Source organism: Rhincodon typus, chromosome 18 (genome assembly GCF_021869965.1).
Source record: "Rhincodon typus isolate 14 chromosome 18, sRhiTyp1.1, whole genome shotgun sequence".
Classification (NCBI taxonomy): Eukaryota; Metazoa; Chordata; class Chondrichthyes; order Orectolobiformes; family Rhincodontidae; genus Rhincodon; species Rhincodon typus.
This window is the reverse complement of record NC_063349.1, coordinates 43072193-43087589: the sequence shown is the minus strand read 5'-3', so window position 1 is coordinate 43087589 and position 15397 is coordinate 43072193. Positions and strand designations below refer to the sequence as shown.

Sequence of the window (15397 nt, the reverse complement as noted above, 5' to 3'; positions counted from 1 at the left end):
TGTGCTCTAGGGAGCCCTGGAGTCATTGGCCACACACTAGTATCAAAACACATGGGAGTGGGGGGCAATTCACCCCAAAACATCCAGGAACCTTCAATCACTGGGGCACCATAAGTAAACCATAAGTCAAAGAGGGAAACTTCCCCTCAGCATTCTGTCATTCTAGGATTCAATAACTTCATCAGCCTCTGTTCAAATAGTAATAGGATGGTGATTCCTCTTTTTTTAAAAATTGAAAGAACTATGGATGCTATAAATCAGGAACAAAAACAAAGTTATTGGAAAAGACAAGCAGGATTAGCACCACGTGCATTGCCCCTCACCCAGGCCTTGGTGAGAGCTTTGCCGATTGCTACAACGGGACTCTCGCTTCCTTCTGAATGAAGATAATGTGGCTTTGCCTCTTGGTAATGTTGGTGACTGCCCCAATGTAACAGAGAAAGGAAAATTACATCCATTAGAAAAGTGAATATAGTTATTCACAAAGTGAGCTACAGTTTACAGGAGTGGTGGATGATTACAATATTGGTGTCATGAACTGGTTGAGTCATTATCAAATCACAGGAAATTGAGAACATTTCCAGGCCCACGCACCAGAACACAGTAGTACTTCAAAGAAAGGGTTATATTCCATCTCTCCTTTATCACAACATGATTAGTCACAGGCGAAGGCTGAGGCATAGTGGTTACAACACTAGACTAATAATCTAGGGACCCTAACTTTCTATGGGTGTTCGAATCCCACCATGGCACATTGTAAAATTCAAATTCAATGAAATATCAGTAACTTAAAAAAAGCTAGTGTCATAGAATAATCATTGTCACTTGTTGTAAAAACCTATCTGGTTCATTAATGCCATTTCGAGAGGGAAATCTGCTGTCCTTACCTGGTCTGGCCTACGTGTGATTCCAGACCCAGAGCAATGTGGTTCAGTTTAAAATTCCACCAGGTGCTATGGTGGGGTTTGAACCAATGCCCACAGAACATTAGTTTGGGCCTCTAAATTACTAATTAGATGACATTAACACTGCACACTGCATTAACACTATCTCGCTGAAATTACACCTCCTTTCTTTTGTCAAAAACTGAACAATCTTGTCTGCTGAGCTACTCAAAGGGAACAACCACAAAAATCACCATTGAATTAAGTAGTTGTTTAAAAGTTCTCCTCTCATTCATCACCATGGAAACATGGGTATAAATATTTCACAAGTATAATGGATAGACTGAGCAGTTGTATTGTAAACCTTGCACTGACTCTGTTAAAAATTAATCCACATGGATTTGTTTAATGCCTTCTCCTGATAGAACCTGGATTCTAGACACTAACATTTTCAGAAACAAAAACAAAGTTGCTGGAAAAGCTCAGCAGGTCTGGCAGCATCTGTGAAGAAAAAATCAGAGTTAATGTTTCAGGTCCTGTTTCCTGAGTTCTGAGGAAGGGTCACCGGACTCGAAACGTTAACTCTGACTTTTTTCTTCATAAATGCTGCCAGACCTGCTGACCTTTTCCAGCAACTTTGTTTTTGTTCCTGACTTACAGCATCCGCAGTTCTTTCAGTTTTTATTCAACATTTTCAGAAATTTTGCTCATTCTTAAACAGTAGAACTAAACTTGATCAGCAAAAAAAAAGTTAGTATCTGGCTTCCAGCCCCAAAAGGATGTCCAGAACAGTTGCCAGATTCTGTAGGACATGTTCCTGGAGTTAAATTACATGACCACCTTTTATTCCCTTTGCTCTCCACCTCCACCTCCTGCCAATGGATGACTGATACATCAATCATCACAATTGTGTGTGTCTCTACCTCTCTCTCTCTTCTACTCCACCCATCCAAACACTCCTAATGGTCACCCATCACTGCACATCCACATCCAATTGGATACCGAAGGTGTTATTCATCACATGATTGGGTGATGCCTGCCCCTTATTTCCCCATCACCCGTGCTCTTTTGTATAACATAGGTGTTCAAACAAAAAAAAGAGAGAACCTTGTTTTCATTGTCTCAGAAGATTTACTGGCAGGTTTTACTGACCTGGATATTAATCTTCAATCCCCGGAGACTCTAGGCCTGTCCTGGAGAGTTGGTAACACTACAAGTAACAGATGTACCCTGACTCACTAAGTGATTTCAGCCTCCAGTTTGTTCCTTGTTTATTTAGTTTGGCTGTGAATGTTATCTCCCTACGGCAGGAAACAGATATTCTGTGAAAGCTGCAGCAGTGCCCATGGTGTCAAGCAAATTTGATCCCAGATTATTCCAACCATAGCCTTCATCACAACTCTTGTTAGTTCATCTCAGATCAGACACCATTACCAGGTCAGGTAGAAAACTATGCTCGCTAATGAGCATTTAATACCAGAATGGCTGTGAGAGTGGCACAGCTTGGTTCTTGGTCAATTTGTTGAAAACCACCAGGGTTCAGTTCTTAATAATATAAAGACTTTAAAAGAAAATAAAATATTCTTCCTCTGACTAAACTGTGATGGTGTTTGGTAATAATCTAGAGGCTGATTGTTTGGGGACACGGTTTCAAATCTCACCATGGCCTTTGGAGAAATTTATTTCAGCTACTGCAAAGCCTGTTTGATTGATGGTGACTATCAACTAAAGCCCACCACTACCCCTTTAGGGAAGGAAATCTGCCATCCTTAGCAAATCTGACCTTACATGTGTCTCCAGAACCAAAGCAATGTGGTTACTCTGAAATGGCCTACCAACCACACACTTGGGGGTTGGCCAGAAATGCTGACTTGTTCAGTAACAGTAACAGAGCATGAATAAAATAAGACCATTTGCATTGTGTTCTTGTAACATGTGGATTTAAAGGATTTTATGGGCTCCCGTTACCCATTTGCTTCATGGTCGCTTAGATTTGGAAATTGGTCATCTATATGTGCTTAATGTAAAGTATTTTTTTCTTTAAATATACTTTGCTTTATAAAATTAAGAAAAAATAATTCAGAAAGCATTTCACCTTGAATATTACAGAATTTGTGATAAAATTCAACTTGTCTCCACACAGAATGGTCGACTTTATATGATTGTACTGACCTGAATATTTACAGCCCAAGGGCAAAACCTTGCCAGTTGGAAATAGCAGAATATACAGTTGCCACCACATACAGTTTGAAGTTGTAATTGTTCAGAATTACCAAGAATTAATGTTAGCTAGCATTGATTGCTGCGCTCCTTTTTACAGAAACTTGAGTTCAGCTAGTCCAGAGGGCCGAAAGCAAATGAGAGAATGTGAGGGGCTGATTGATTCCCTTGTCCACTTCATTCAGTTCACGATTGCCAATAATCAAGAGGATGATAAGGTAAATGGAATCAAGGCTAATGGAGGGGGATTCCCCAATCCCACCGCCGCCCTGCCCTACCCCCACCCCAACTCCCCAACCCCCCCCCACCACCCTTTGCAAAAAGGAGTAATAATTAGTTATCCTTCAACCTCATTGTTCTGGATTTCCAGCCCACTGACATTACCACCACATCAGCATGTCCCTGTTATAACAGCACCGGCTACAATATCAGGTGTTTTTCCAAGATGAAATCCTGCCTCTCTGAAGTGGCTAGCCTGTCTAAAATGCACCTTTGTGAGAAAGGTATTAGATAGTTTTAGTCTGTTCCTGAGATCAGTGAGCTGCAGACAGCTACTCAAAGACTTGAATGCCCTTAAGCCCGTATTAGAGACCAGGCTGGTGAGTCTTCACGTCTCTGGACCTACTTCAATCTGTCCTATTGCCTCCATCTTCAGTGCAAACCGGGAACAACCCCACCAGCAAGCTTCCAAGCCTGACTTGGAATAATGTCGCACACCATTCCTTCAATGCTGTGGCTGGGTCCAAATCCTGGAAGTCCTTCCCTAACAAGAGGGCGGGTGCCTATACACCACACGGACTGCATCAGTACAAGAATGCAGCTCACCACCACCTTCTCCAAGACAACTGGGAAATGGGTGACAAATGTTGGCCCTCCCCTGATAGAATATCTTTTTCAAAAAGACAGATGTTTAGTCCTTCCAGTTGCCCCTTGAGATAACCCACTGTGGTTACCCCCTTGCGATCAGCTCAGTCCATGACACTAGGCTGGAATAAATCTCGATGCTCTCTCCACAGTCAACAGAGAACTGCATGTGCATCTTACATAACCTATCTTTCCAACTGGAGAGTGAGCTGCCAAGTGCCTACTCTGACACCCTGGCCTGGAAAAATGCTACCTCATCACAGAAGAAATCAGGAGGGTGCTTTGGAGTTTGGAGTTCACGGCTGAAGGAGGTAAGTGCTGACTCTCTACCTCATCATGGGCTCAACGCTACATCAATTCAAAACAATCCTGAGGAGCGAGTACACATACAGAAATCTTTTAACGTTTAATTTTAGGAAACTATAACTGTAAGGAGGTTGGCAGTGTTAGATTAAATGAGCCAAGCTTGATTGTGAAAATATAAATGACGCTTGTATCATTTCTTCCAGAAACTCAGTCCCAAAGTGTTTTCCACGCAATGAAGTACTGTAGTGTAGTCATTATTGTAATGTAGGAAACCACAAAAGTCAGGAAGGAAAGAGTTAATGACCAAGTAATCTGTTTTAGTGTTGTTGGTTATGGGATGAATGTTGACCCCTGAACACCAGAATTGATAGGATCATCCGAAAATTGGAAATAAATCAGTTAAACAAACAGGCATAACTCTTTTTCTGTGTACAACTGTACCAGTAAATATTGAGTCTTCTAAGATAATGTTAAAGTTCCTTCATTGGATTTGATTTATTATTGTCATGTACCAAGATACAGTGAAAAATATTGTTTTGCGTGCTGTCCAGACAAATCCTACCTTACATAAGTACATCAGGGTATAAGATCAGAATGCAGAGTATAGTGTTACAGCCACAGAGAAGGTGCAGAGAAAGATTGACTCTAATTTATGAGAGTTCTGTTCATAAGTCTGATAACAGCAGGGAAGAAGCTGTTCTTGAATCTGATATGAAACAGAGATTTATAATAGAGATTCCATGTTTACACCAGAGGGACATGTGGATTCTTTTCCAGTTATTGATAGATTCTCAATCTATCCTATCAGGAGGACATGGCCAATATTCCGTCTTTGGAAGAGAAGAGGAATCCCAAGGGTATTGAGTGGCTTTGGCACAGTTTGGTGGTGAGGGTGTACCTTTCTCTCGTTGCGAGGAGTACCGGGAACTGCACCCAGGAGGCTTCTCTGGGGGCTCTCCAAAATCTTACAGCCAGCAATGGACCGGTAAGAACAAACCTCCAGGAAATAGCGTCTAGAATTGGCATCAGCCCATCCCTTACATTTCTTGTAGTTGCATACATAGTGTTTTATTACTGCAACAGGCAAGGCGAGACCCAGCTAGATTTTGCTCAAGGTGGTCAGGCTGGGTCCTTAGCTCAGAATTCATAGACCCAGCTGCAGGAGTTGGGCCACAAATCAGTATTGAATTTGTGTTTACCAGAGGCAGGGAGAGAAATCACAGACCCCAATCCTGCTCCTGACCTGGGACCCTGGGCGTGCCCTGAGAACACTGGGCTCTATAGACACCCAGCTCCACACCACCACCCCCTCCCACCCCATGTTTTTGGTTTCTGAGAAACCCCATTCTGCCCCTGGCATTTATATAACTCCAAAACAGAACCATCACCCAGTGACACAACATTTACTTAGTGACCTCACTCCTAGTGAAATCAGTTTTGTACATCACTGACATTAGTTAGTATGGATTTTATTGCTTTGATATTAAGTACATTTGTATTTCAAGGAGGCATATCCTAAACTGCTGTCAATTATTAACTTCCTCAACAAGATATGATGTATTTGTCTCATTGCTAGGGAGATGGTTAGAAGCTGCAGTGATAGAAGGTCAGGTACATTACATTGGGTCTAGCAGCATCAGTGGCGAGAGAATCAGAGTTAATATTTTGAGCCCCTTTTTCAGGACAGAATTGAGTTATACCAGACTTGAAACGTTAACTCTGTTTCTGTCTCCACAGATGCTGCCAGACCTGCTGAGTTTCTCCAGCATTCTCTGTGTTTGTTCCACATTTCCAGCATCCACAGTATTTTGCTTTTATTTGGGATGTATTAGTCATAGAAGTATAACAGTGCAGGAACAACCTTAAACCTATACTCTCAACTAATGGCCACATACGGGCCTAAACTCCCATTACCCTAACTACCAGCCTCCCTAGTTGCTTACAAATAACACACAGTTTCCCAGAGGGTGTTATTTGAAGACACAGCTATGTGCAGATAACGAACCTACATGATTCTTTCACTAATGGTTGTGTGAAATTAGGACATTACATTTAAAAAGAATTATGTAACATAGTGGCAGTGGTGTTGCTTTTAAATGGTGATCAGTCAGTGGCATATTACTGAGGTGGATTGTATTGTGTTGCAGTCCACTCCAGGAGTTCTAGTCACTGCAGTAGCATGTTTTTTTTTTTACACACACATTATATTCTGGAGCTATGGATAATTATGATCAAGTCTCCAATGTCCTTTCCATCACATGCCTGTTCCCACTATTACCACCTGACCTTGGTTTGTGTCAGAAAGATTTATTCTGGTTGATAGTCTACTAACTTGAATACACCTTCCTCATACATCTAGTCCTGAAGTGGAACTCGAACCTAAAGCTCCTGGCTCAGAGGCAGGAGCCACAATTCACCCCAAGAGGTGCAGACTTTAAAACGGATTGTTCACTATGGGGCAGGTTATTGACAGATGAAATACATCTTATTCATTTCAATTCCTTTTTGTTTTAATGAATCACCTGAGATTTGCCTGTCCCTGCAGTGATAGGAACTGACTAAGCAATGTACAATAGGATATAGGGTTTAATGTTTTGGCCACTTTCAGATGGGATTCACCATTTCTGAGATTATCACGTCTAAAGAGAATGGGCTTCAGCACATCAGGCGGATGTTGTACTCGAAGGAGCCAAGCGTACAGAAAGCTGCAGTCTCTTTATTGAGAAACATGTCGCGAAACCCTAAAGTCCATGAGGAACTGAGTGAGTTGGTGTGGTTTACTAAATAGAAAATAGCTTGTGGCAAATTTATTTTTTTTAAATCACGTTATGAGCCGACGTGTGACTTTGGGCTGCACCTGAAGCATGGGACAAGAATTCCCAGCCCGTTCAGAACTGAGGCAATTCTCAGTCTCTGGTCTCTTACAAGAGTCGGGCAAGAACTACCACAACAAGCAATTTCTTACGTCAATAAGCATTTTTCACTCGTGAGGACAAAAAGCTAGTGCATTTTTTTTTCAAATCTGCTGGAAGTGACTTGTGAAGAATCCAGTCTGGTGGAGGGGCCTGAAACTAGTGTTAGACCTCTGTAGTAATCATGCAGACACACAGCCAGTTTCAGGCCTACACCTCTGGATGCATAGGGAGCAGCCATCTTCAATATGGCAGCTTCCACGGATTGAATACTGTGCACACAATATTGAACCCTCCGGTGCAAAGTGGGATCTAGTTGCTAAAGTCAACAACTTGTCTGTCAGTGAGGGTAGAATTTGTCCCCACAGGCTTCAGACACAAACACCAGGATCAAATGGGGGTCAGAAGCTCACTACATGTGGGAAGCAGTCACTCAGCAGCGACTTGCCCTGAGTGGTTATACCCTCAGTCAAGTGCTGGTTGGCTCAGTTGGCTGGACAGCCAGTTTGTGATACTGAGTGACACCAACAGTGTGGGTTCAATTCCTGCACTGGCTGAGGGTACCATGAGGGACTGTCCTTAACCTCTACCCTCACTCGAGGCACGGTGACCCTCAGATTAAACCACCACCACCCCTCATCTCTCTCTGATGAGAGCAGCCCTTTGGTCCTGTGAAACTATGGTGACTTTATATTTACACTCAACGGAAACTTCAATATTTGTTCTCCTGCTGTTCTGTTCCTCCAGCCAGTCTGATCATGCCCGACCTGATATCAATTCTCCCAGAATCAGACACAGACTCTTCGATGCCTAATGAGACGCTCTCTTTTATCTGCCATGTGCTGAACAACCTTGTTCAGAATAACCCGCAAAATATTCGCAACTTCGTGCTGAACGGAGGCTTGACTAAAGTCGTAAGCATTAGCAATGCTGACCGGTAAGTGGGACTGACACCCAGGACAATACACGAATATACTGGGGTGGGGTGGAATATCTTAATATTGAACATGTGATCAACATGCATCAGGTACTAGGATGGCTTTAGCTGTGAGTGATTGTGTAAAATGGACAATAGCTAATCCTAATTTCAATTCCTGTACATCTTTACATCTCCCTCAACGTGTTTATTTCCGTTGACTCCTGTGGTTGGCTCATGGCAAGATTCTGACATCAGCATCTGCCAGGCCTGTCTTATTGATATTTACACAACACAACTCATTGAATCCTTTAAGTTGCTGCCGTGTTACAGCCGGAGCTGAGTTGATGGGACTGTTACCACACTTACCCCATTTGGGTCCATTTTGTTGGACACTCCTAATCTACTAATATGAAGTAATAGAGAAGGAGGCTGTTCAGCCTATCAAACTTGCGTTATCTTCTGACGACCTTTTCAATAGGTAGGAACAGAAGTAGGCCATTCAGCCCATCGAGCCAGCTTCCCCATTCAATGAGATAATGACTGATTTGATAGTTAGAAATCTGCCTGCCTCAACCTCGCATATACTTAATAACCCAACCCGAACAACTTTTTGTGATAAAGAATTCTATAGATTCACTGCTGTCTGAGAGAAACATAAACCTTCTCAACTCTGTCTTCAAGGGGTGGGCCCTCTGAGATTATGCCCTTTGGTCCTACAGTCCCCTACAGGGGAAACAACCATTCGGCATCTACCTTGTCAAATCCCGTAAGAATCTTGTAGGTTTTCCATAAGACCATACAATTGTACGGGGTCAGCTTGGTGGTGGGGCTAGCTACCATCTCTACCCCCAGCACCACCACCACCAACACTAAAGGTGTTCCCCAGCTGATTGTGGGGAGGAGGGGATTGCATATAAAAGCCAGACCATTAAATGTGTTTAGGAGGGCGTTCAGAGACAGCACAGCACTGGTTGGGAACCAGTGGAAGTGCGTGGCTCATTTCTGTGCTGTGTAACATTGTAAGGTTATAATGTGCAATCTATAACCTCAGTGCTTCTGTTTTCCAGTAATGTTACCACCCCAGCCGGAAAAGCTGCCTCCAATCTGCTGTACAGCCTGTGGTTACATCGGGAGCTTCATGGTACCTACAAAAAGGTAGCTTTACGAGCTGTTTTAATGGGAGTTATTTACCCTGGTTTCCCTTTGCATCATAACAAGGTCTGGAGCTGGATGAACACAGCAGGCCAAGCAGCATCAGAGGAGCAGGAAAGCTGGTGTTTCGGGTCTGGACCCTTCTTCAGAAATGGGGGAGGAGAAGGAGGCTCTGAAATAAGCAGAGAGAGGGGGAGGCAGTGATACAAGGTGGATAGAGGAGCAGATAGGTGGGAGAGAAGACGGACCGGTCAAGGAGGCGGGGCTGAAGCTAATAAAGGTGAGTGTAGATATGGAGTTGGGATAGGGATTGGTCAGTGAGGAGGGAGGGGCGGGTAGGCGGGAGAGAAGACGGACAGGTCAAGGAGGCGGAGATGAGAGGGGTGTTAAAATTGAATCAGAGATAGTAGGAACTGCAGATGCTGGAGAATCTGAGACAACAAGGTGCAGGGCTGGATGAACACAGCAGGCCAAGCAGCATCATAGGAGCAGAGAGGCTGACGTTTCGGGCCTAGACCCTTCGGTGCTGGTCTTGGGGTGAGGTCGGGGGTGGGGAGATTTTGAAGCGAGTAAAGTCCACATTGAGACCATTGGGTTGTAGGCTCCCAAGGCGGGATATGAGGTGCCCTTTGCATCATTACTCATGTCGTTTTGCCTCAAACTAGGTACCCTCTCGAGCTAACCCCCAGAGCGAGGCGTCAAGGTCACGTCAGAATGAACTAATTTCCCCTCTTGCCCAGGCCGTTTCTAATTTACACACTAACTGTTCATTTTGGTGCAGTTGGAACCCATTTCTCTTGTGCTGTATACTTGAGAAAATCCTCATCTTGACTTTAATTATTCTGTGGCCCTACCTCTTCCTTATCTCTGTAACTTGCTGTAAACGTGCAGCCCTCTGGGATGTACGCGTTGCTCTAATTCTGAACACTTAGCATTCCCTCCATTTTAGTCACTCTGTTACTGATGGCTGTCTCTTCTGCAGTCCGGGTCCTGAGCTTTGGAATTCCCTCCAAAATGTCTCTTCATCCCTGATCCCTGGCTATCTTTCGCTGGTGAAGTGCGGATTGCGGTCCTGACCTTTACGAAGAGTCTGTGACAACCCAGCAGACCCAGGATTTTTCTGCTGCTGCTGTGGAGGACGAGTCCTGGGAACCGTTGCAAGAGATGAGGATAAACTCCCCAGTCTACATGTTCCCCCCACTTTCCCAGCATCCACTACCAGGTGCCCCCTCCCCCTCAACCTCTGCCCCTCAGGAGGGGAATCAGGGTCATTGGTTAGAATGATTTGCAATTGGAATTAAATAAATTTTTAAAAGGTTTTTGGTATGATAGCCACCATGGTATATTTAGCTGGATGGCTGGTTTGTAATTCCAATAGTGCGGGTTCAATTCCCACACAGGCTGAGGTTACCATGAAGGTGCCACGTTCTCAGCCTTGCCCCTATGCTGGACTTTACCTTCACTTTCGTGCGCAACTGCTCTCTCATTAGAGAGAGACAACTGATGATGGTTTCACCCGAAACTCACCACGCCCCAGGCAAAGGGAAGAGTTTAGTGAGAAGAGTCCTTCGTGGTAACCTCAGCCGGTGTGAGGATTGAACCCTCGCTGTTGGTGTCACTCTGCATCGCAAAAACCAGCCGTCCAGCCGACTAAACTAACTCAAGGGGGAAAACGCCTGTGCAACCTGCTCGATCGATTGAGAAACTAAACGGGTTCATGAGTGTGGAAATGTCCATCCCTGCGTACTCCGGATTTACACGTGACTCCAGTCCTACTCTGTGTGGTTCATGTTTTATGCCCTCTGACTTTGCCTCATAATTGGGGGCCTGGGATAGAGGATGAGGTGGGTGGGTGGGTGTTACATCAGGAACCAGCCTCCAGGGGGCCCACCATACACAGCCTGACGTATGGGCCACTCTGCTTGGATCAGGGTGGGGCAGTGGGGTGGGGGGCAGGGCTGCAGTGCTGAGGTCCCAGCCCATGGTTATGGGGTCAGGGCCGCAGGAGGGGCAGGTGTGTGTTGGTTGGGGGGGGGCAACAGCAGGGGCCTGGTCCAGGAGCAGCATGTGGCATGTGATTACTGCCGCGGGCATTGCCTGGCCAGCCATTCTGTCCCATCCATTTCAAAAGCCAGATGTTGGCGGTGTGGTAATATCCAGAGGGCCAGGCTAAAGCTCTGGGGTCACTGGTTCAAATCCCACCACAGCTGCTTGTGAAATTTAAATCTGATAAATGAAAGCTATTCTCAGTGTTGGTGACCATGACAATGATCATTGATTATAGTAAAAACCCATTTGGTTCACTAATGTGCTTTTGCGAATGAAGTCTGCTGCCCTTACCTGGTCTGGCCTACATGTGGCCTGAAGTGTTCTCTGAAAAGACTGAGCCAGCCATTCCAGTAGTTAGGGATTATCAACAAATTCTAGCCTTGTCAGTGATGCCCATGTCCTCACTGAGGTGTTACAGTGTATAAAGTGGCTGTTCGGTCCATCTTGTTGGCACCAGCTCTTCCACAGAATTGACCAAATAAAAAAGGGGCAAAATGTGTTCTCATCAGTATCCTGCCTCAATCAGCAACATTGAAACAGAATACCTGCTCGTTGTTATATTGCTGTTTATGGCAGCTTGCTGTGCACAAAATTGGTGGCCAGGTTGTTTACACTGCAACAGTTACCACATTTCAAAAATAAAGTATTTCGTTGGCACTTTGGGATTCCCTGAGGTTGACAGAGCATTTGCAGAAACATGGGACCATTCTTACCTGTTCCATTAGTTATTGAGAATTTGTTTTGTTTTATTCGAAGGCTGGATTCACAAAGTCAGATTTTATCAATAACCGGACGACAAAGGCCTATCATGCATCTCGCGAACGGAAGTCATTTTACTGAGACTGACTGACAGAGACAGCGATGACGCCAACAAGCCTGTTTCCATGAGGAAGTGGGAGGGAGAAAGAGTTTCTTTTTGTGGTGGTCCCACATTTCCTCTGTTGGGTTATCCTGGCAGTGAACTGAGTAATACAGGTCAGGGCGTTACTGAGTTCTACTCCAGCTCCCTTAATCCTGTCTGCCAGTTTGACTACTGCTGCTCTGTAACCATGACCCAACATCAGACAAGCTGTTAATCACCCTCCTCCAGGCAACACATGACAATGGATTAGCGCTCCGGCTACAAATCCTCAACTTCCCAGGAGGAAAAGGAACATTTTATTGTGCTGGGAACCTGAATAACCACTGGCTCAAATATGAACTGTCTTCACCATTTTCAGAAGGAGGCTTAATGCAGATGCCTAACTTATAGCATCCCTCCTCCGTCAAACAGTTTTAGCTATTCAAATACATTGGCTGCGTTAGCATTTCAATGTCTGATATTTGCATATTCTGAAAGGCACTCACTTATTTGTATTTATCAGGGTTTGTTCTCTAAAGAGAGTTTTTTTTAAACTAATTTTGTCGAGGAATGCAAATAAATGCCAAGGTGGTCATTTATTGCCTGGCCCTAGTGAAGGTGGTGGTGAACTGTCATCTTGAACAGCTGTAATCCATGCACTGCACTATAGATTGACCCACACTACCCCTAAGTGGAGGTCAATTCCCAGGATTTTGATCCAGTGACACTGAAGGGATGGTGCCATATTTCCAGGTCAGGATGGTGAGTGGCTTGGATGGGATCTTGAAGGTGGTGGTGTTCCCATGTATCTGCTGCCCTTGTCCTTCTAGATGGAGTTTGAAAGGTGCTTTTGATGTCAAGAATTTTTTTTTTTTTAATAAAAAAAATCCCTACAAGGCCCTTCAGCCCAACAAGTCCACACTGGCCCTCAGAGCATCCCACCCAGACCCATCCCCCTAACCTACACATCCCTGAACACTACAGGCAATTTAGCATGGCCAATCCATCTAACCTGCTCATTTTTGGACTGTGGGAGGAAACCCATGCAGACACAGGGAGAATGTGCAAACTCCACACAGTCGCCCAAGGGTGGAATTGAACCCGGGTCCCTGGCACTGTGAGGCAGCAGTGCTAACCACTGAGCCACCATGCTGCCCTAAAAATCTAGCAATAATACCACTGGGCCATCACTGGTCAAGGCTATTTGAAAAAGATCTAGGATGTGAGGAAAGGACAGGAGAATAGGATGAATTGTGTCGTTCTTTCAGAGTTATAGCTCCAGCACAAGAGGCTGAACAGTGTCCCTCTGTTCGGTAAAATTCCATAGCCCAAAATTTGTGACTGGTGCAGGCAATGGGATGGGGGAGTGTGTGCAGTGACAGCCAAATGGAACTTCATTGATAATCCAGTCAGAGCATTTTGAAACAAAAACATTCACACTTCCCTTTCAGGTCACTGTCTCTTGCAGGCGCCTCGACGGGGGGATTAGTTCTGGTGGGATTCAGGCTGATCCCATCTTATCGCTGAGGGCAGTCACTGGCAAACTTTCTAAACAGAGCCCCAAGTGGGCACGAGCTTACATATTTGTGTGTGGCACAGAGGTCAATTGCCCACTTCAGGCGTGGGTGACAGAGGAACCTTGTGTGACCTGGTGGCCGCACAGAGAGACAGGACACCAAAAACATTTTCAGTTCTTAACTGGCCTGTTTTCTGCCTTGTACAATGGTGTTAAAACCCTCTTTTTCTCTGACTGTGAACAGAAAGATCATCCACTGAAAGTGGGAGGTTTTTGTTTTGTTAGCTTGTTAATTTGCATGTAACTTTTATGTCGCAGTAAGTTTTTGGGTGGGGGGGGTTGCGGGAGGATCCTTGGAGGGGATTAAGTGGGTTTTTTTTGCAAGAGATCAACTCAATGTGTTTTTGGATTGAGCCTCGAGAGTTGGGTGTGTGAGAGTTCAGTTTGTTTTGGTGTTTAAAACATAAACAGTCTTTTTGACGTTATATCCCCTATGCAGTTGACCTGACAATGAATAAAACTTGTCTCCTTTGCCTCTGGTGTGATGCTGCATTTGTGAAATTGGGTTGCCTCAGTAGGGAGTTGTGCAAGCCTCGACACATTCTGGCTATCAGTCATTAGCTGAGTGGAGGCCTTGCATATTTCAGAGAGGGGGAAGCAGCCTGGGCCTCTCTGTGCTCTGTCTAAAGGGTTGAAAGGCAGCTTGATCGACAAAAGCCTTTAAAATCACCAAGGGGTTCTGAAAGAAGGAGAAACTGGTTGGCTCCTGTGGCTAATACGGGTCAACATTCTAGATGCAACCTGCCTACGATCTCGATTCTCCACATAATCAGTTTACGGTTGATGTGTACTTCTCTAAACTCTCCCAAAACTTGTAAGGCAGGTTTCAAAAGGCTGTGCGTCAGCAGAAATGTTCCCACTAGACAGATATTCAATCTTTGTTCGTGACTGTTCTTCCATTTTAATTAACGTCATGTACGGGCAGCTTTAACACAGACACGGGAAAGATTCCCTTTCGGCTGGAGAGTGCACAGCAAGATCCCAGTGGTGGTAAGAACTGCCGATGCTGGAGAATCTGAGATAACACAGTGTGGAGCTGGAGGAACACAGCAGGCCAGGCAGCATCAGAGAAGCAGGAAAGTTGACGTTTTGGGTTGGGACCCTTCTTCAGAAATGGGGGAGGGGGAAGGGGGCTCTGAATCTCCAGACCCGAAATGTCAACTTTCCTCCTCCTCCTCTGATGCTGCCTGGCCATCTGTGTTCCTCCAGCTCCACACTGTGTTATCTCAAGATCCCAGTGGTGTCACTGATTTGCTCAATTGCTTTGAATTCTGCCCCAACCAGGGCGGGTACTGGGATGCCAGTCCCGCCCACTTGGAGGTGGAATGAGTCGGGGCAGCTGGCCAATGTGAGAATTCCCTAAAGGAGCCTCCATTAGGCCTTATGCAGACCTAATCTTCCTGAAGGCTAAGGAACCGGTGCAGACAACGTTCAGCACAGAGCTAATTTCAGCCAGAGGCCCTTGAAACTGACACCACGGTCTCTTTCTCCACTGCACAAGGGAGCTTTTAGCTAGAACGACAGCTAGAAATTGCTTTTTCTACCTTCATCAAGGTAAAGCAAGTCTAACACGAATCGTGTGGCGTACGCTACCTGGCGATTCAAAGCTGACATTAACTAAACTACAGGCACTGTGCTAGCCTGAGATAACTAAGAAGGGTCTAGGCCCAAAAC

General features: G+C 44.9%; 1 protein-coding gene across 2 annotated transcripts in view; it reads left to right on the top strand.

The window, feature by feature from the left end:
• LOC109919199 (plakophilin-2) overlaps positions 1-14196 on the top strand; it is a 45867-nt gene extending 31671 nt beyond the window's left edge. For both annotated transcript variants that reach the window (XM_048607985.1, XM_048607984.1), the window contains exons 7-13: positions 3205-3322; positions 4121-4279; positions 5083-5259; positions 6883-7036; positions 7934-8123; positions 9173-9260; positions 12063-14196. In XM_048607985.1, coding sequence (XP_048463942.1) covers positions 3205-3322; positions 4121-4279; positions 5083-5259; positions 6883-7036; positions 7934-8123; positions 9173-9260; positions 12063-12146 — 970 coding nt within the window. In that variant the 3' untranslated portion in view covers positions 12147-14196. The remainder of the gene's footprint in view (positions 1-3204; positions 3323-4120; positions 4280-5082; positions 5260-6882; positions 7037-7933; positions 8124-9172; positions 9261-12062) is intronic.
• The last annotated feature ends 1201 nt before the right edge of the window (positions 14197-15397 follow it).